Genomic DNA, 19,095 nt, shown 5'->3' on the forward strand with positions numbered 1-19,095 from the left:
CCAGCGGATTTGCCTTCAAAACATGGCTTCTGTCACATTCAGAACTCCAAGGCACACAGTGAGGGCATTAACCCCATTTTACACTTGTTTTTTCACAGGTGCATCACTAGTTTCCCCATTTTTAGCACCAATTTACCTAGGATAGTCACAGCTCTAATGCAGTATTCGACAACTTCAAGTGATTCCTAGCCCTGGCATGAACTGTACAGACAGGGCCCATGATTTTTACAGTAAATCCTACTTATCTGTGCCTAGAAACACCCATGTCCTGAATCCCTAGTTGTACACCACCAGTTCCTTCTCCTACCCCGGGGTGAGGCTGAAGATGGCCTGCCTGATAGTGGCTCAGGAAACACAAAGCCCTTCAGGGGGATAGATCAGCCAGGTGCGACTAGGAAGTTGGCCAGCTCTCCCTTCCCTCCGGCATTTGCCAGTTTCTTGCAGATGAAAAAAAACAAAAACACGAAGTTTACAGTAAATATTTAATTAGTTCCATCAGCAACTCCAGTACAAGTTTTTCTGGAAGAGAGGCAGAATCAAGCTACCAAGGGGTTCATGAGGTGTGAGGTTCACAGAGGGGGCTCCCAGAACTACTGACCCCACTCTATATATCCAGTAAACTGAGGGTTGAGCTAATGGAATGTGGAGTAGGGGAGAAGGAATGCCAGTGGGGGAAACATAGGCCCTGCTTTTGTCCCTCTGCCTGCAGCAGGGAGGGGGGTGGGAGACACTGTCCCTGCACAGAAGGGCTGGAACTACACATTCAAGTTCTCAACTCCATTACTTAGAGAGAAACAAATTAATTTCTCCCCATCCGTCTTGTATTAGAATTCCTCCCCAAGTGGTCTTCAGTCATCTCTATTCTATCTTCCTAATTCTGGATTCCAAATTCTGTGATTCAAACCCAGGTTGGCCTTCTTGGTTCCCTGATCCACGTTCTGTCTCTTGTCCCCAAATCTTTCCCAGCCCCCATCCCTTCTCCCAGCCTCTCGCCGTGGAATGTCCTGACTTCCTCCTGATCTTGTTGATATGAGAGTTTTTGGCAGTTCCAGGCTTGTCCCCAGCAGGAGGGACTTGGCTCAGACTGTCCAGCAAGAGGGTGGCCTAGTGGAGGCCAGGGAGCTCCTGAGGACCTGGCGTGATCCCAACCACCTCCCTTCCCACCCCACTACTAGCCACTGGACACACTACCTTTTGTGCAGCTAAAGTGAAATGGGGATTTCTGTGGTGATAACTAGGGGCTGGGGGCCTTCAGCTGAGGAATCTTAGGGGAAGATGTGGGAAGACGTGAAAGGCTGCTATTCTGTCAGTGAAACGAGAAACTGTTTCCAGCAGGAATGGAAGGAGGAGGGCAGGGAAGGCAGGCAGGGTCTGTGCAGAGCTGCAAATCCTCAGACCCTATCATCCGTCAGCACCTCCTTGCCTGAGCTGAGCACCACCCCCAAGGCTCCTGCAGATCTAAGAAGAAACCGTTCGAGCAGGACCAGGAGCTTCTCTAACCGTGGCTAACCTGAAGGAGAAGGGGAGGGAGGTGGAGGCAGCATCACTGGAGAGGCGAGATCTTCAAGGGGATCATGATCCGAGACTCCATGTGTCGCACCAAGGGGACTGCAGAGAAAGAGGCAGAGGTCATAGAGGGCAGCCTCCCTCACTGGCCTTTGGAGGGGGAGGAGGCTCCAAATGGGGCTAAGCCAGGAAAGCCCCGCTGTCCTCCTGGAAGGGCCCATGAAGAGGGTCAGGTTCCCAACATTGTGGGAGAAGAGGGGACTTAGGTGGTAACAGAGTCCTGGGTGGTACAAACAGTTAAAGCGCTTGGCTGCTAACCAAAAGGTTGGTGGTTCAAGGCTACACAGAAGCACCTTGAAAGAAAAATCTGGTGATCTATTTCTGTAAAATCAGCCATGGAAAACCCTATGGAGCACAGTTCTACTCTGACACACATGGGGTGGCCAAGAGCTGGAATCGACTAGACAGCAACTGGTGGTTTTTTTAGGTGGTAATGAGTTAAACATTTTAAAATTTTAACAATTACATATTTATTTTCCTGTGTACATGAAAAAAATAACTAGCATACTGAAAAGTGACTTCACAGATATTATTGTGAAAATTTTTTTTTAACAAAAGGCTGAGAACCAAAAAAACCAAACCAAACCTGTTGCCATCGAGTCGATTCCAACTCATAGCGACCCTATAGAACAGAGCAGAACTGCTCCACAGGGTTTCCAAGGTGGATTCAAACTGCTGACCTTTTGGTTAGCAGGTGAGCTCTTAACCACTGTACCACCAGGGCTTCAGGTTAAGAACAAAGAAAGATATTTTAAAAAGAAAAATATCAAGAAAATAATTGTGGCAAGAGTATGCTGATGGGGCAAGCTGTGAGGGTGTCCTCAAGTGGCTGAGGTTTGAAAAACACTGATTTAGTCCAACTGCCTCATTTAACAGATGGGAAAACTGCAGCCCAGAGAGGGTCACAAACAGCCCAGGGTCACCCAGGAAGTCAGACCCTTCCTCCTGCTCAGAGCTTCTCAAATTTACACATGTATACGAAATCACCAGGCATGTCCAAGGTCACATGGCTCTTGTTAAAGTGCAGATTCTGAGCCACTAGGTCCGGGACGGCCTGAGATTCTGCACTTCTAACAAGCTTCCAGGGGATGCCGATACTGTCCACTGGGAACACGCTTTGAGTAGCCAGGCTCCCGCTGACTCCTTCAGCAAACACATCCTCTCCTCACACCAGCTGGCATCTGAAAGCTCCTTAAGGTCCGGGAGAGGCTCTTGTTCTTTTCTGTGTTCTCCACCCACCTGCCCACCATAGTTCTTGGCCCATGGCAAAAGCTCAATCAACACCTACTGATTCCAGGTGGTTCTCAGGGGTTAACAGCAAAGTGGCAAACTCCTTGGGCAAAAACAACAGGCCCCATTTGTGGCATGCTCCCTCTGGCCAGACCCCAGCCAAAGCACTTTTTGTGGATTAGCTCCAGGAATTCTCCCTATAGCTCTGAGGGAGGCACTATCACCATCCCCATCTTACAGGGGAGGCAACAGCCTGGCGAGGTGAAGAGCCATGTCCGAGGTCACGGTGTGTGCTCAGCTACTCCACATCTCTGAGGCAGGGATTGCCTGGCTGCCTTATCATCCCCCAAAACACTCACCCAGGAAAGCCTGGATCACATGGAACATGCCACCAGGATAGAAGCTCACTAACTCCATGTTCCTCATCACTGGAGATAATCAAGTGAGGCTAGACCTCCATGCAGAAGGGATTCCATCCTCAGACAGGGCTTCTGACAGAGGAACAAGGGCCCCACAGACTCCCAGAGGCAGCCCTCACCTGTATAGTAGACGTTCTCGTCCCAGCCCCTCTTCCTCCAGGCAGCATTTCGAGTCTCCTCTCGAGACTGAAGGTCTTTATAGGCTGTGGGAGAGGCAAATGCTCATTCCCCGGGGACAGATGATCTGATCCCATGTCCAGCAGGGGCCCTCCTCTCACTGTCCTAAACCCTGCCCTGCCATCTCCTCCCCAGATGCCTTGGGCTGATAGCATAACCCATCTCCTTTGACAATCTCATTCAGATAGTAAATATGCTGACAACTCCCAAATTTATATTTCCAGCATGGACCTCTCCCTCGGGCTCCAGACTCGTATATCCAATGCCCACGTGATGTCTCCATTTGGATGTGCCAGCGTCTCAAATAGAACACTTCCGAGGGCCACTTAACTCCTGAGCCTCCAATCCATTCCTCTCTTTGATGTCCCCATCTCAGTAAGTGACAGCAGTATTCACACAGTGGCTCAAGCAGCAGCCTGGGAGTTCTGGAATCCTCCTCTCCCTCCCTTGCCCCACACAGCCACTTCATCCACAAGCCCCATTGGTTCTACCTCCAGACGAATCTGTGGCCTCTCATCATGCTCACTGCCACCACCTTGGGCCACGCCATCATCCCCTCTCACCTGCACTAGTCTTATGGTCTCCTGATCACCCACTTCCTCTCCTGCTCCCCTACAAACCACTCTCCACACGGCAGCCAGAGGAATCATATTAGAACATAAATCAAATTGTGTTGCTGCTGCTTAAAATGCTCCAGCAGCTTCCTACCGTGTTTAGAAAAAAATCCCATCTCCTTCTCATGGTCTCTGAGGCCCAGCCTGATCTGCCCCTATCCCCCTCTCCTACCCCATCTCCTTGCACTCTCCACATCGACCTCCTTTCTGCTCCTCAAAACCCTGAAGACCTTTCCCTGCTGCAGGGCCTTTGCATGTGCTGTTCCCTCCACTTGGAATGCCCTACCCCAACAATTCACCACTGGCTCCTTCTCATCTTTTAGCTCTGTTTTTACAATTTACCCCCTCAGAGAGGCTGCCTTTGCCCACCCAAGCCAAGGGTTTTCTTCCATCGCATCTCCCTATTTCTTTTCCGCAAGGCATTTTGTAATAACCTGAAATGATCTTTCTTGTTAGTTCATGTCTGAGGTGATCTCCCCTCTGCTATAATGTCAGCTCCATGAAGCCACCAGTGTATCCCCACTGTCCACAGAGTGTCAATGGAAGAACAGGGACTAGCATGGGCTTCCAGAGGGTCCCCAGCCTACCCCAGAGATGGTGCACAACGTAGAGCTCTCCTATCTGCGAGAAGAAGCCGCCCACCGCCTCCTGGTTCTCTTGCCGGTACTTGATGGCCCGGGCCCTGGGGACAGCAGGAGTACGCTGGGCAGAGGCCAGGACTCTGGGGGAGGCCGGGGAATCCAGCCTGTGCAAAGGGCTCCCTGATGTGTACCCAGGCAGATGCCTTAGCCACATCTCACGGGGAGATATGGCCACCAGCTGGCAGAGATGATTCAGGAAATCGGGTGATGGAGCGGCAGCCACTGGCTGTGTTCTCCCACTGGAGGCCTCACAAACCTCCAGGAGATCCTCACCTCCTCCTTGGACATCCTTCTCCCAGGTCCAGGAGGGGCAGAGGATGCTGGGTTCCCTGCGATATGGCCCTGGGTAAGGTGGCCCACCAGGACCCTTGGCTGAGGCAGGATGGGCAGGGTCCCCCCACCCTAGTGCTAATACCACCACTCACCAGTTGTTCCCCCACTCGATCATGGTTCCTGGCTGAAAGAGAGGCAGAGAAAGGATGGGAATGAGCCCCATCTTGGAGCCTCACCTTGGATCCTCCCAGCGTCACAGTTCCCAGGGGCTGCTCAGCCTCATTCAGGCCCTGACTTGCACTTGGGTGTGCACATGTGGACAGGCGTGTACACACCTCTGTTCTGAGCCTGCAGAGAGGGTGAGGCCAGAAGGCCCAGCCTAGGTGCTGGGGCCCAGGGCCCACCGCGGTGCAGCTGCAAAGCAGCAGTGCAGCAGAGAAGGTGGGAGGCAGACAGGGCTCTGTTAAGAGGAAGGCACCTTGAGTTTGTACGTCCTCAGCTCATAGATGTTGGGACCTGCTCGGGGCTGTGGCTCGTTCCAGAAGCTGAACTCAAGGAGCAACTGGTTTCTCCTGGACTGCAGCATCTGGCTCCGCTCCTTCCGGAACTCCAGGTACTCCTGTGGGCACAACAGTGTGGGCACGGCAGTCAGGAAGTATCCCCACCCTAACAGTGTGCCTCATGGGGTGATGGAGGCAGACCCCAGCACAGGGCTGGGCTACAGCCAACATCCAGAGAGGTTCGCTGTGTGGAGGATGGCTTGGCCAGATGCCAGCATACCTTGTTGTTTTTGAGCTTGTTCATGCAGTCCATGAGGGCTGGGTAGCCGCCAGAGAATCGCCATAGGTGCACTGTCAAGGGGTGGGAAAGGCAGGTCAGAGGGCTGCTGGGACCCCACCCTGCTTATCCCAAGGCTGGAAAAGTGCATATGTAACGGGGGTGGGGGGGTCCCCAGCCTAGTTTCCTCTAGCATCAAGGCTCTCTGAGTTTCCTGTCTTGGTGAAGGACGGCACTGGACAGGAGGTCCAAGAGACCTGGGTTCAGCCTTTGACCCCTTATGCCTCAATGCCTTCATCTTGAAAATGGAGTAGTACTTCCACCGAACCTTCCTTCAGTAGCAAGCAAGAGGATATCAGATGTGTTTCCCCAGGAGCAGCAGCGAGCACAAGGTTGGATAAAAGGAGGGGGCAGGTCTGATGAGTTGATATGGAACGCTCTCCAGGACAGCAAATTAAAAAACAAAACAAAGAAACCAAGGAACAGAACAGCATGCACAGTAGACTGCCCCATGGGTTTAAAGGCCGGCGGGGGAGGGGGGGCGGGGAGGGCAGCGGGTGGTGAGAGGACGTATCCAGAGATGCTGTCTACGCACCATCTCGAGGCAACCTCCAGAGATCATGAAAGTAGACGCTTCTGAACAGAGCACTGAGGTCTGGGGCCATAGGTGGGAGGGAGGCTTACTTCTCACTGCAAACTCTTTGCACAGTTTGGGTTTTTTTTATCGCATCCTTCCAATAAAGTTGTTGTTAGCTGCCGTCAAGTCAGTCCCTGACTCCTGGCAACCCCATGCACAAAAGAACAAAATGCAGCCCAGTCCTACTCCATCCCCATGATCGGTTGTGGATCAGACTGTGTGACCCATGGGATTTTCATTGGCTGACTTTCAGAAGTAGATCCGCAGGCCTTTCTTCCTAGTCCGTCTTAATCCGGAAGGTCTGCTAAAGCCTGTTTAGTATCATAGCAACATGCAAGCTTCCACTGACAGACAGGTGGTGGCTATGCATCAGGTGCACTGGCTGGAATCGAAACCAGGTCTCCCGCGTGGAAGACATAAATTCTACCAGTGAACCACCACTGCCACCCATAAAGAAACCTAGTTCTGGAGAAGAAAGTCAACAATTTTGCCATCCTGGGAGCATGGCTGGGCCCATCAGAGAAGGACGGTCTCCAAAGGGTCAGCTAGGCAGGCTGGAGCTATGGGCACTAGCTGACCAGCAGTTGTCAAAGAAAGCATAGATTCTGTTACTTCCAGTCTCCAGCCTGCCCCACCTGCCTTTTGACTCCATCTGTGCCTTGATTTTTCACCTACAAAATGGCCTGAGCCTACACTGTAAGGGCCTCTTTCACAAGCAAATAGCAAAAGCACTATATAGATGAAAGTCCGCCAAAACCAGAAATGCTGACCTGTGGAAGAGGGGTTCACTCATACAGTGAGACCATTAGGTAAAGTTACAAGGAGGACAGCAGAGACTCAAAAGAAAAATTTTCTAATGATTATTTGTGGTTGTCATGGGCCGTCAAGTTGATTCCGACTCATAGCAACCCTACAGGACAGAGGAGAACTGCCCCATACAGCTTCCTAGGCTGAACTCTTTACAGAAGCAGATTGCCAGGTCTTTTCTCCTGTGGAGTCGCTGGTAGGTTCAAACCACAGACCTTCTGGCTAGCAGCTGAGCGCTTAACCACTGTACCACCAGGGCTCCCTCTAATGATTTTAGTGGTTCCTATAGAAGACGGGTCAGTGGTTCTTACAAAGTCATTACAATGCAGATTTCTGAGCTCCTAGGGTACAGCTCAGAGGGTCTGCTCCTGCTGATTCTAATACAGATTCTCCAGGGGCCTACACTTTGAGACACACAAAATATAAGATATACTTTAAAGATTCAGAATCCCACCCCTCAAAGTACATTTCACAGGTAGCGAACACTTTAAGAGAATCCAAGGAGTACTGCTAGAGCATATTAAGTCATACCTAAAACAAACATAGAGGAGCTAAAACAAAACGAAGAAATGATGAAATAAAAGAACTGAACAGATGATTTCAAAGAGTGACTCAAGAAGACAAAGTAAAGTATTATAACGAAATGTGCAAAGACCTGGAGATAGAAAACCAAAAGGGAAGAACATGCCCTGCATTTCTCAAGCTGAAAGAACTGAAGAAAAAATTCAAGCCTCAAGTTGTAATATTGAAGGATTCTACAGGGAAAATATTAAACAACGCAGGAAGCATCAAAAGATGGAGGAAATACACAGAGTCACTGCACCAAAAAGAACTGGTGAACGTTCAACCATTTCAGGAGATAGCATATGATCAAGAACCAATGGTACTGAAGGAAGAGGTCCAAGCTGCACTGAAAGCACTGGCAAAAAAACAAGGCTCCGGGAATTGATGGAATACCAACTGAGATGTTTCAACAAAGGGATGCAATGCTGGAAACAATCACTCACCTATGCCAAGAAATCTGAAAGACAACTACCTAACTGACTGGAAGAGATCCAATAGAATGTGGAAATTATCAAACAATATCATTAATATTACACACAAGCAAAATTTTTCTGAAGATCATTCAAAAGCAGTTGCAGCAGTACATCGACAGGGAACCACCAGAAATTCAAGCCAGATTCAGATGATGTGGAACAAGGGATATCATTGCTGATGATAGACGAACCCTTGCTGAAAGCAGAGAATACCAGAAAGATGTTTACCTGTGTTTCAGTGACTATGCAAAGGCATTTGACTGTGTGGATCATAACAAACTATGGATAACGTTGCAAAGAATGGGGATTCCAGAACACTTAATTGTGTTCATGAGGAACCCGTACTTAGAGCAAGAGGCAGTCCTTCAAACAGAACAAGGGGATACTGCGTGGTTTAAAGTCAGGAAAGGTGTGCATCAAGGTTGTATCCTTTCACCATACTTATTCAATCTGTATGCTGAGCAAATAATCCAAGAAGCTGGACTGTATGAAGAAGAACGGGGCGTCAGGATTGGAGGAAGACTCAATGACCTGTGATATGCAGATGACACAACCCTGCTTGCTGAAAGTGAAGAAGATTTGAAGCACTTACTGATGGATTACACCTCAACATAAAGAAAACAAACATCCTCACAGCTGGACCAATAAGCAACATCATGATAAATGGAGAAAAGGATTTCATTTTACTTGGATCCACAATCAATGCCCATGGAAGCAGCAGTCAAGAAACCAAACGAAGCAGTGCATTGGGCAAATCTGCTGCAAAAGATCTCTTTAAAGTATTCAAAAGAAAAGACGTCACCTTGAGGACTAAGGTGTGCCTGACTCAAGCCACAGTGTTTTCAATCACCTCATATGCATGTGAAAGCTGGACAATGAATAAGGAAGCCTGAGAATTGATGCGTTTGAATTATGGTGTTGGCGAAGAGTATTGAATATACTATGGATTGCCAGAAGAACGAACAAATCTGTCTTGGAAGAAGTACAGCCAGAATGCTCTTTAGAAGCAAGGATGGCGAGACTTCATCTCAAATACTTTGGACATGTTATCAGGAAGAACCAGTCCCTGGAGAAGTACATCATACTTGGTAAAGTAGAGGGTCAGTGAAAAAGAGGGAGACCCTCCATGATATGGACTGACACAGTGGATGCAACCATGGGCTCAAGCATAACATTTGTGAGGATGGCACACGACCCGGCAGTGTTTCGTTCTGCTGCACAGAGGGTCACAATGAGTGGGAATCCACTTGATGGCAACTAACAACAAAATGGGAAAACTGAAGACAGTGTGCTTTTTCCTTAACCCCCGTATTGATGTGTCAAAGTCTGTTACTGCAACAGGATGAATGATAAGGGAATCTATCTATCGGAGCCCTGGTGGTGCAGCAGTTAAGAGCTCAGCTGCTAACCACAAGGTTGGCAGTTGGAATCCACCAGCCGCTCCTTGGAAACCCTATGGGGCAGTTCTACTGTTTTTAGGGTTGCTATGACCCGGAATTGACTCAATGGCAATGGGTTTGGTTTTTTTTTGTTTGATCTGTCTATCTGCACGTCTCACCACCCGTCTGTCGGTTTGTCGTAGTGTGGCGGCTTACATGTTGCTATGATGTTAGAAGATCTGCCACTGGTATTTCAAATACCAGCAAGGTCACCCATGATAGACAAGTTTTAGTAGAGCTTCCAGACTAAGACACACTAGGAAGAAAGGCCTGGCAATCTACTTCCAAAAATTAGCTAACGAAAACCTTACAGATCAGAATAGAATATTGTCTGATATTGCTGGAAGATGAGCCCCCTAGGTTGGAATGGAACAATGGCCTCAAGCATGCTGGCGATCATGAGGATGGCATGCAACAGGGCAGTGTTTTGCTCTCAGTGGCAACTAACAATGACAAGAACAACAACATCTGCAGGTCACTTTTTTTTTTAAGCCACGCCCAATTATCAGGGCTGTCAAAGGATGAGATAGGTTGGCTTACAAGGTAGTGAGCTTCCTGTTGCTAGAGGTGTTCAAGGGAAACTTAGAGGCCCTTCTGTCAGGGGGAGTTCCCTGTGCCGTGTAGACAGTCTAAATCAGCACTGTCCAAGACGATGGCCACAAGGCACAAGTGTCTACTGGTGGGCACTTGAAATGTACCTATTTAATTTCAATTAATTTAAATGTAAGTAGGTACAGTTAATTAGTGGCTGCCACCTTTGATAGCACAGGTCTAAATGCCAAGGCCCCTTTAAGTGGTTGAGATGGTGTGAGCCAATCAACTTCACGTGTGGATCCTAGCAGCTGGCACTGACTGAGGTGGACGTCAGGGTGTGATGGGGCATGCCAGGGGTGCCCCCGGGAAGCTGTAAGGAACCAGCTCAAACAAGAATCCCTATTTACTTCACAAACATGTGTGGGGAACTGGGGCTTAATGGTGAAGACAGACAGACATGAGCCCTGCCCTTCCGGAACTTACCACCTCTGTGGGGAGACAGACAAGCGCACAGGCAGCAACAGGGGTGTGGGACCAGGGCTGTGAAGGGGCAAGTGCTAGGGGCTGGGGAGGCAGCCTGGGTGGAGGGGATCAGGGGAGGCTTCCAGGAGGAAGTGACGTCTATGCTGAACAAGAGACAAGTAGAGGGGAGGGTGAGATAAAACAGGCAAGAGAGAAAGAATGCTCAGGCAGAGGAAATAGCCTGAACAATGGCCTGGAACCAGAGAGCGAAACTGCTGATCTGGGAAATGGAAAGAAAGCTCTGGGTGGGGGCAGCACAGTGAGCAAGGAGGGAATGGGGAGCTGAGGCTAGAGGCTGGGCAGGGAAGGACTCCCAGGGCCTCCCGGGCCATGCCGAGGGCAGTGGGAGGCCATGATAGGTGTGTAAGCAGGGGAGTGAGGCGATGAGGTTTGCATTTAGAAAGACCCCTCGGGTGCTGCTGTGGACAGGGAGTGGAGGGCAGCTGGAGGCCTGGACTGGGTGGCGGCAGTGGCACCGGGGAGGATGGCCCCTCACCTGCCTGGTCCTGCTCTCCATACCACGTGTTCCAGTTGCCCACGAGCGAGCATGGGTAGTCCTCATCCAGGTGCAGCTTGGGCAGCACAGCCTCCCTGGGGAGGGGCACAGAGTGGGGGCAGAGCTCACACCAGCCAGCAGGACCCCCGGGATAAGGGCTGCGCCTCTGTCTCGCCATCTCTAAGCTCTGAAGCCTACGTTCCCTGGTTTCTGCAAGGAGCATGGGGAAGAGGGTGTGCCGAGGGGCTACGGGAGCAGAGGGGCTGGGAAGGGCAGGTGGAAGAAGATGCTCACGTCAGGCTGTTGTAGGCATCCAGACACTCGGGCTTCACATTGTGAACTGCAACAGAGGACAGAGAGTGGTGGGTGAAGCAGGTGCTGTGTAGGTCTGCAGAGGGAGAGCGGGGGGAGCCCAGCAGGGCCAGGGGATGTCCCAGACCCTCCAATCTCCCTGCTGGAGTCTCGTCGGCCCCCCAGAGGCCCTGGGAGGGCAAGGCTTGCAGCTCCGCAGCCACTCACACTGGATCTTGTACAGGTTGCTGGTCTCCTTCTTGGACAGCAGGGTCGAGTGGGCATCCTTCCGGGGATCCACCTTGTGGACAAAGAGGGAGCGGAACCAACTACCTTCGTTGTCCTTGGAATAGAAGCTGCAGGACAGAGGACTTTAGGGGGACACGCAGGGGCAGGGGGAGCCCTGGCTCTTCTGTCTGCTCAGCTGCCCTGCTTCCCAAGAGCAGTGACCCATATTTCTAGAAAAGGAGCCACAGAATCCCACGGCAGCTCCAGTGTGGAAATATCACTGGAGCTGACTGGGTAGACCTGGTCCCTTCTAGAGATCCCAGCTGCCCACTAAGGCTTCAAAGCTCTGCAGGGCCTCAGGAGGCCAGGAGAGGCAGCCCCGCCTCCCGTCTCTCTCTGGCCTCCGGGCTTCCACTTCAACCCCTTCCACGGTGTCCTCCACTTGGTTCCCACAACTGCAGCCTCCTGCCAAGAGGATCAACCCCAAACCCACACTGCCTGATGCCCAGAGCCCTGGAAAGCCCTACATGTCATTACTCTTCTCTTCTATACCCCCCACCTGTGTACCCTGCCTTCAGGCCTGCTCCTCCCAGAATACACAGGGCTCTTTTACTCTGGGCTTTCTTTGCAAGTTTTGTTCCGTCTGATGAGAAGGCTGCACTCACCACCCTCCCCGGAGCTTACGCTGCACTTGGACTGTGCTCCTGCCAGCGCCCACAAATGGAAAGACAAAGACAAATAAGCCTTGTCCTTGAGGAGGTCACAGTCCACTGGAAGAAAGGGGCCTTCGGACAGTTTTAGCTGGGAGCATCCGGGAAAGCCCAGGTAAGCAAGGCCCTAACTGCCTGTAGCGGTCTGGGCAGACTCTAAAGACTCGGAGGTGATCTGGCTGAGTCTCCAGGGCTGATTTTGCATTTTCCAGGCAGATAGGAGTGAAAGGCATTGCAAGGAAAGATTCATTCATTCAGACATTTAATTGACAAATATCTGCCCTGAACAGCTCCCTAAGGTGCTGTGAGAATGAATGAGTGAATGAATGAAGGGGGAGCATTTGCTTTGCCCATGAGGACTATATGGTTCAGAGCAGAGGGAACTGCCACCAGGTCCTCCCAGACCCAAAACCACCACCCCTTCAAGGTCCCAGTAGGGGTGGGGCTTATTTTGACACTGCCAGAGGCTGCTCAGTGCAGCTTGCTGCCAGGCCTAAAGAGCAAGTCCCCCTGGAGGGTAGATCCCAGCCAGGGAGCTGGCGGTGGAGGGTCTGGAGGTTGGCAAGTCCCCTCCTTTTTCGAGCCTTTTCTATGGCTAGAATAAATGTTTTACAAATAAAAATATTACTGTTTGCCAAATATGCAGCAGCCGTTGGGACTGATGGAATTTAAAATATCATTTTAAAGTGGTGATACATGAGTTTGCATGAGCATGGAGAAAAGTGAGAACGGATTCATCCCAAACAGTTACTAGTGCTTACCTGGGAGAGGGCAGAGGGAGACTGTTAAAGTTTTCTTTATGCATTATAATTTTTTGTAAAGCTAAAAAAAATTGTTTTATGTGTTTCTGAATTTACAGGCTCTTTCTGACGCCGTGGATATATGTGCTTCATTAACAAAAAGCAAGAAGACAATTTTCATCAGATGGGCGATGTGGTCTGTGAAATTTTGGGACCAAAATAAAGGAGGCTTGCTATAAATAACACTCACTGGTGACCTCCTCTCCAACAGGGACCTGGGATCAACTTTTTAGTAGTATGATCTCTCTGAATCTATGCAATGATCTTATAGTGTCGATACTATCATATCGCCATTTTCGAGACAAGAAAACTGAGGCTCAGGGAGTTTAAGGAACTTGTTCTAGGTCACATAGCAGATCAAGGGCAGAGCTGAGGCAACAACCAACTCTTTCCTCTAATGTCAGCCCCAACCTCAGAGCAGGCACTGACCTGGGGGACATCAGGCAGACATAGTGAGAAACCAGGTATTTTCTACAAAGCCACTGCCAGCAGGGACCTGACCTTTGGTTCAAATGCAGAGGGGCTGCTTCTCCTGGAGCAGGTGGCAGCAGGGAAAAGAGTAGCTCCCACTATTTGTCAGCCAAGACCTTTGCTCCAGGACAGAACATGGAGTAATTTATTAACGTCCCTACTGACCAAGATAAACAGCCCAGTACCAGCCCTGAAGAGAGAGCCTGGGGGCTGACATGCTGGGGAGTGGAGAAGCCCAAGAGTTCCTATGGGTTCCCACCCCTCCCTACACCTTCCTGCCTCAGTTTCCCCATCTGTCACATGAGCAGCCCATCTCTAGAGTCTTTCTATAGGCAGAATCTAAGAAGGGACTTGTCCAAGATCCCAGGGCAGGGTCTGAACTTGAAGACAGAGCATCCTCAAGCGCACATTTTCAAGAGTTCAAATTTCACTTTCTCGTGAAATCACAACGTCCTCCTACCCTTGAATCCCTCAACTCCTCTCATCCTGCTGTCTATTTTTTGATAGCACACACCCCCTTCTAACACACGACACCATTGTTTTGTTTATGATGTGCCTTGTTTGTTGTCTGCTGTCACACTAGCAGTAGCCCCAGGAGGGCAGGTGTCTTATCTGTTCTGTTTCCTGCCGTGTCCCAGGGCCTGGCACAGTGCCTGGCACAGGTCCTCACTCAATCACTGTTGGCAGAACGAATGGAGAAGTGGTGGTGGAACTAAGACATAGTCACTGAAAATGATGAGAGCTGGAAGCTAAGAAAGGGAAAAAAAGCACAGCCCTCAGCCCAGAGTGTGGACTTGGGGCTCAGGGGCCCTTTCCATCGCCACCACCAGCAGCAGAATCAGTATTTAAAGAGCACAGGCTCTAGACAAACTCGGGTTCTAATCCCAGCTCAGCCACTACACACCGTGTGTCCCTGGATAACTTCATCTATGTGAGCCTCATTTTTCTCATCAGTAAAATAGGTGCAATCGGATGGGCCTTTTAGGCAGTGCTAATACATGGGAACAGCTAATATTGCTATTCCTACCTAACTTTCTAACCGATCTCCAGCTTCCACTGTCTCCCCCCCCCCACTGTCCTAATCTGCCCATCAATCTTTGTAAAGCATTAATTTTGTCATTTCATCCCTCTGCTCAAGAGCCTCCCATGGCTCCCCACTGCCTACAAAACAAAGGCCGAATGCCTCCACTTGGGATTCTGAGCCGTTCCTCATCTAGCTCCAATCTACTCTGCAAGTCAACTCCCTTTTAAATTTGGTGACCACGGAGCCAGGAACCCCCAGCCCAGTGGTTCTCCAACTGAGACATCAGCATCACCTGGGAACTCTGGGGGTGGGGCCAGCAATTGGGGTTTTAACAAGCCCTCCAGAGGATTCTGATGCACAATCAAGTTTGGGAATCACTAATCTAGAGCAGTTCCGATTTCTGTTTTTTTTCCATGTAATCTCAGTACATCACCCCAGAAATGCCAGATTCTGGTATCTAAACTACATTGGGAATGCCTCTTAGGCCAAGACAGGCACAATGCAGCTTTGTCTGCTCCCAATGTCCCAAAAATGTGGACACTGGAGCCTGGCCCAGCCCCTTCCCACAAAACACTTCACCCTTTTCCCCCTCAACCCTTCCATCATTTTCATATGACAGGTCTGGTCTCTCCAACCTCACCAGAAGACTAATGTCTTTCCATCCCTCAGGGTGCCTGGCACAGTGATTTAGGCATAGGAGTTGCTCAATAAACAATCTGTCCCACAATCTAGTCAACTAACATAATACAGTTCTTAAAGTTTGTTCTGCCTCCCAGTATGGTGAGTAGTGTCTAGGGTCTTAAAAACTTACGAATGGCCATCTAAAATACAACCATTGTTCCAAAAACCAAAGAACCAGACTACAGGACTAATTGTCTCTAAGAACCACTGCCTCCTCTACTTTGAAACGAGAAGAACTAGATGGTGCCCGGTTACCACTACCCAACATTCTGATCAGGGACACAACAGATGGATCCTGATAGATAGGGATAAAAGTGTGGAACAAAACTTCAAATTCTTAAAGAATCCAGACTTACTGGACCTATCGAGGCTAGAGGAGTCCCAGAAACACTTCAGACCTTGAATTGAAACTATCCCCTAAAGTCACTTTAAAACTAAGTAAACAGTTTAGCTCAATATCCTTGAGTACTGCATCCTTAAAAAAAAAAAAATTACATAAGACGAAATGGTCAACTGCTATTTTAAAAGCATAGATTAGAAGGTTGGAGGGCAGGGAGTTTAAATTAATGGGAGTGAAACAACTAGAACAGAAATAATGAGAATATTGACACAATGTGAAGAATATAACCACTGTCATTGATCATTATGTCTAGAAACTGTGGAATGGGAGTGGGTTTTGCTGTGTATTATTTTCACTAAAAATAAAATAAAATATTTAAACAAATTTTTTGTCCGAGATGAGAACTTTTCCATCCTTCTTTGGGAACAGTTACTGTTGATAACACATATGCATCTTCGTAAGGATCAAAAGTCTGATGCCTCCACACATCAAACTGCCCGGGAATGTTACAGATTTATTTGGTGGGAAGCTCAGCTCTATGCACATCCTGAAATGCTCTTCTGATTTGAGTCGGCTGACTTCAGAAAAGGGCCATGTTTCTCCTTACTGTTCAAGAGTGTGTTTTTAGCTACAGGAACTCCAAGTTCTGCTATCAACAGGATGACTGGTGTAGCAGTAAGTAGCAGTTAATTACTGATTACTGAGCACTTACTATGTCTTACAAGCTAATCCTCACAACGTTTTTGAGACAAAGGAGGCTCAGAGGTGTTCCATGCCTTATTCAAAGATGGCTAGTCCAAGAGGCTTCCAACCGAGGTTGGTCATTCCAAAGCCCATGTTTGGTCCTCACACCAGCAGCCTTGTTGTCTCCAAATCTCAGAAGCAAGAAGGGCTGCTGCTGGCCTCCCAGTGACTCCAGGGAGATGTGGGGCAGGCTGAGGGTCAGCAGGAGAGAATATTCCCAGGTATCCCATGTGGGACCAAGGTGTAAGTAAATGCACATAGGAAAATGAGAAGCAGTCCTTGAGGGACTTGATAATTATTAATCCAGTACCTTCCCAACAATCTTATAAAGATCACCAACCCACTTTACAGAGAAGGAGACAAAAGCTTCAAGAGGTCCAGTGACTCATCCAGAGTTACAGAGCAAGTATGTGAGGAGCAGCAGCTACCTCTAAGTCCCATGCTCCTTTTGTGAATATTCATCACACAAATGATTTTACCACCATCTGATTCTGTAACACTGGGAAGTGAGGTCCCTTTCCTGGGCCTTGGTTTCTTCATCTGGAAAACAGGGGGCTGAGAAAAGATGATCTCTCCAAGGCCCTTTCAGCCTTGACCTTGTAAGAGGCTCAAGCAGAAATTCCTGGGGACAGAGGTTTGGGCAAGGAGCAACATTTTTTGCATGTTCACCAGGTACTACATACCTCACACACATGGCCTCTTTAATCCTCAGCAACCCTATGAGACAGAGACATACCCTATTTTATCACCCCCATTTTACAGATGAGGAACCTGAGGCTTGAAGAGGCCAAATGACTTGCCCAAGGTCACTACAAAAGGCTGAGTCAGGCTTGCTTGGTGCCAGGCAAACTCCAGGCTCTTTCCCTGATGCCAGCTTTCTCCTCAATTATTGGGCAGATACATGGGGGGCACATGGCAATCTCCTCTTCCCCAGCTGCCCAACAGTCCCACTGCACAGCCATCTAATATCTCTTAGCAAGGCCTAAAAAAACTCTGCAGCCTCACTCCTGGGCTGGTGGGCTGCTTCCCTTCCACAGGTGGGGAAATGGGCATCCTCACGTCTTTGGAAATGTTCTTTGAACATACACTGTCCTGAGCCTTGTGCTGCGGAAACAGAAAAATGAGCTGAAGGTCTAGAGGGGAGACAGGAAAGCCACGGGCAATAAGCGCTCAGGGTGATAAGTGCAGACATGGAGGAAGTGCAGGGCCCTGGAGGTGGAGGAAGGAGGGTCCACCCTGGGCCAAACAAAAGCCCAGATGAAGTGCATGGCCAGCCAGCCTCCCTCTCCCAGGAAGCCACCCAGTTATGGTGCAAAGAGCACAGGGCATCAGGAGACCTGGGTCCCAGACCCGGTGCTGCCACAGGACAGCAGGTGGCGTGACCCTGGACAACTCCCACCTCCCCCTCGGCCTCAGTTGCCCCACCAGTACTGCTCGGGTGGGGGAGTAATGTGCCTGTGTACCCTTGGCCCTTGGGGGTCCCCCATTGCTTCCCCCGAGAACAGATCTTTCCCGAACCCCTAGTGGATGCTATCTCACAGTCCCGGCAAAGTCCTGGGGAGGGGGCTTCTCTTTCATCAGGGACTGCTCTTCCTGCCCGCAGCCTCCTCGCACCCTACAGGACCCGGGGCCTGCCTCTCCCACCACCCTCATCTTCCATTCTCCGCCCAGACCCTGGTCCCCCGGACAAAGACCATGCCCCTATCTTTCCCACCTCCCCCATACTTTGCCCAGACCCCTCCCCAGACCTCGATCCTGCCCCCGCCCCTAGTCCCCGGGTTCCCAGCCGAGGAGTGCCAGTCCCTCCCCGGGACCTAGATCCCTGTCCCGCCCTGCAAGCCCCGCGAGCGCCTCCCCCGGCCCGCCTGACTCTCACCGCGCCGCAGCCGCAGCCGCAGCGTCCCGGGCAAGGGGTCCTGGACACCCCAGCAGCAGCCGCGCCGCCGCAGAGATGCTGCACAGCCGCGGAGCCATGTTGGAGCGGAGCAGGTTGGAGGAAGGCCCCGCCCCCGAAGCCGGCGGAGGAGCCGGGACGTCGACAAGCCCCGCCCCTTCGGCTTACCGCCTCCCTCTGCACAGGGCCTGGTGGGCGTTCCCTTTCTGCGTACCTCAACTCCGCCGATGCTGGGCGGAAGTCGGCGTTCTTGTCTTCTGAGCCTCCGTGACTCTGCCGTGGATTCGCTCTGTGAACTTGATTGACCAAGCACTTGTCTGCTTTGGGCCTCAGTGCCCACCTCGGTAAAATGGGCACGTTGGATAATACCAGGAGTTCTTAATAGGGTGCTGGGGGATGAGCGACAAAGGGTCTATAAACCAAAACACCAAACCTGTTACGGTCAGTTCGATTCCGACCAATAGCGACCCTAGAGGACCGAGTAGAACTACCCTGTGGGGCAGTTAGAGGGCCAATCTACAGCGACCCTCAGTAAGGCCCTTGGAATTGTATACCAAGCTCTGTGCCCCTGTGTGGTTTTCTGGGGAGGGGTCCACAGGCAGCGTTTATCAAAGGAACAAATCCCGCAATAATTTAAGAAAGGCTAGGCAAGGCTCTGGGCCCCACGGGCGCTCTCTCTCCACCGTGCCCTTTTCCTGTTACATTTCTCTCAGCCATCTGGCCTAGGCCACTTGGGGCCACAT

At 50.4% G+C, this 19,095-nt stretch overlaps 1 protein-coding gene across 2 annotated transcripts; it reads right to left on the minus strand.

Moving 5' to 3' along the window:
• Positions 1 to 308: 308 nt before the first annotated feature.
• Positions 309 to 18,452, minus strand: NIPSNAP1 (nipsnap homolog 1). Of its 2 annotated transcripts, XM_004378914.2 has the most exons (10): positions 18,335 to 18,452; positions 11,689 to 11,816; positions 11,464 to 11,509; positions 11,170 to 11,264; positions 5,701 to 5,771; positions 5,399 to 5,539; positions 5,073 to 5,104; positions 4,594 to 4,688; positions 3,335 to 3,418; positions 309 to 1,608 (listed from the first exon to the last, which is right to left on the minus strand). In XM_004378914.2, exons 1-10 carry the CDS (start codon positions 18,430 to 18,432, stop codon positions 1,544 to 1,546), a joined length of 855 nt encoding a protein of 284 aa, XP_004378971.1. In that variant the 5' UTR covers positions 18,433 to 18,452; the 3' UTR covers positions 309 to 1,543. The 2 variants fall into 2 exon arrangements, with proteins under 2 accessions (XP_004378971.1, XP_023589440.1); XM_023733672.1 differs by lacking the exon at positions 309 to 1,608 and having other exon boundaries at positions 3,116 to 3,418; positions 18,335 to 18,446.
• Between the last annotated feature and the right edge of the window lie 643 nt (positions 18,453 to 19,095).

Source organism: Trichechus manatus, unplaced genomic scaffold, assembly GCF_000243295.1.
Source record: "Trichechus manatus latirostris isolate Lorelei unplaced genomic scaffold, TriManLat1.0 scaffold00061, whole genome shotgun sequence".
Classification (NCBI taxonomy): Eukaryota; Metazoa; Chordata; class Mammalia; order Sirenia; family Trichechidae; genus Trichechus; species Trichechus manatus.

What these genes read in the sequence shown, in the direction of transcription:
- NIPSNAP1 (XM_023733672.1), bottom strand. Translation starts at nt 18,432, where the DNA reads ATGGCTCCGCGGCTGTGCAGCATCTCTGCGGCGGCGCGGCTGCTGCTG. An exon ending in GCGGCTGCGGCTGCGGCGCG is followed by an intron (nt 11,817 to 18,334) that starts GTGAGAGTCAGG and finishes TCTGTCCTGCAG; the next exon opens with CTTCTATTCCAAGGACAACG. An exon ending in CGTTGTGCACCATCTCTGGG is followed by an intron (nt 3,419 to 4,593) that starts GTAGGCTGGGGA and finishes CCTCTCCCACAG; the next exon opens with CCTATAAAGACCTTCAGTCT.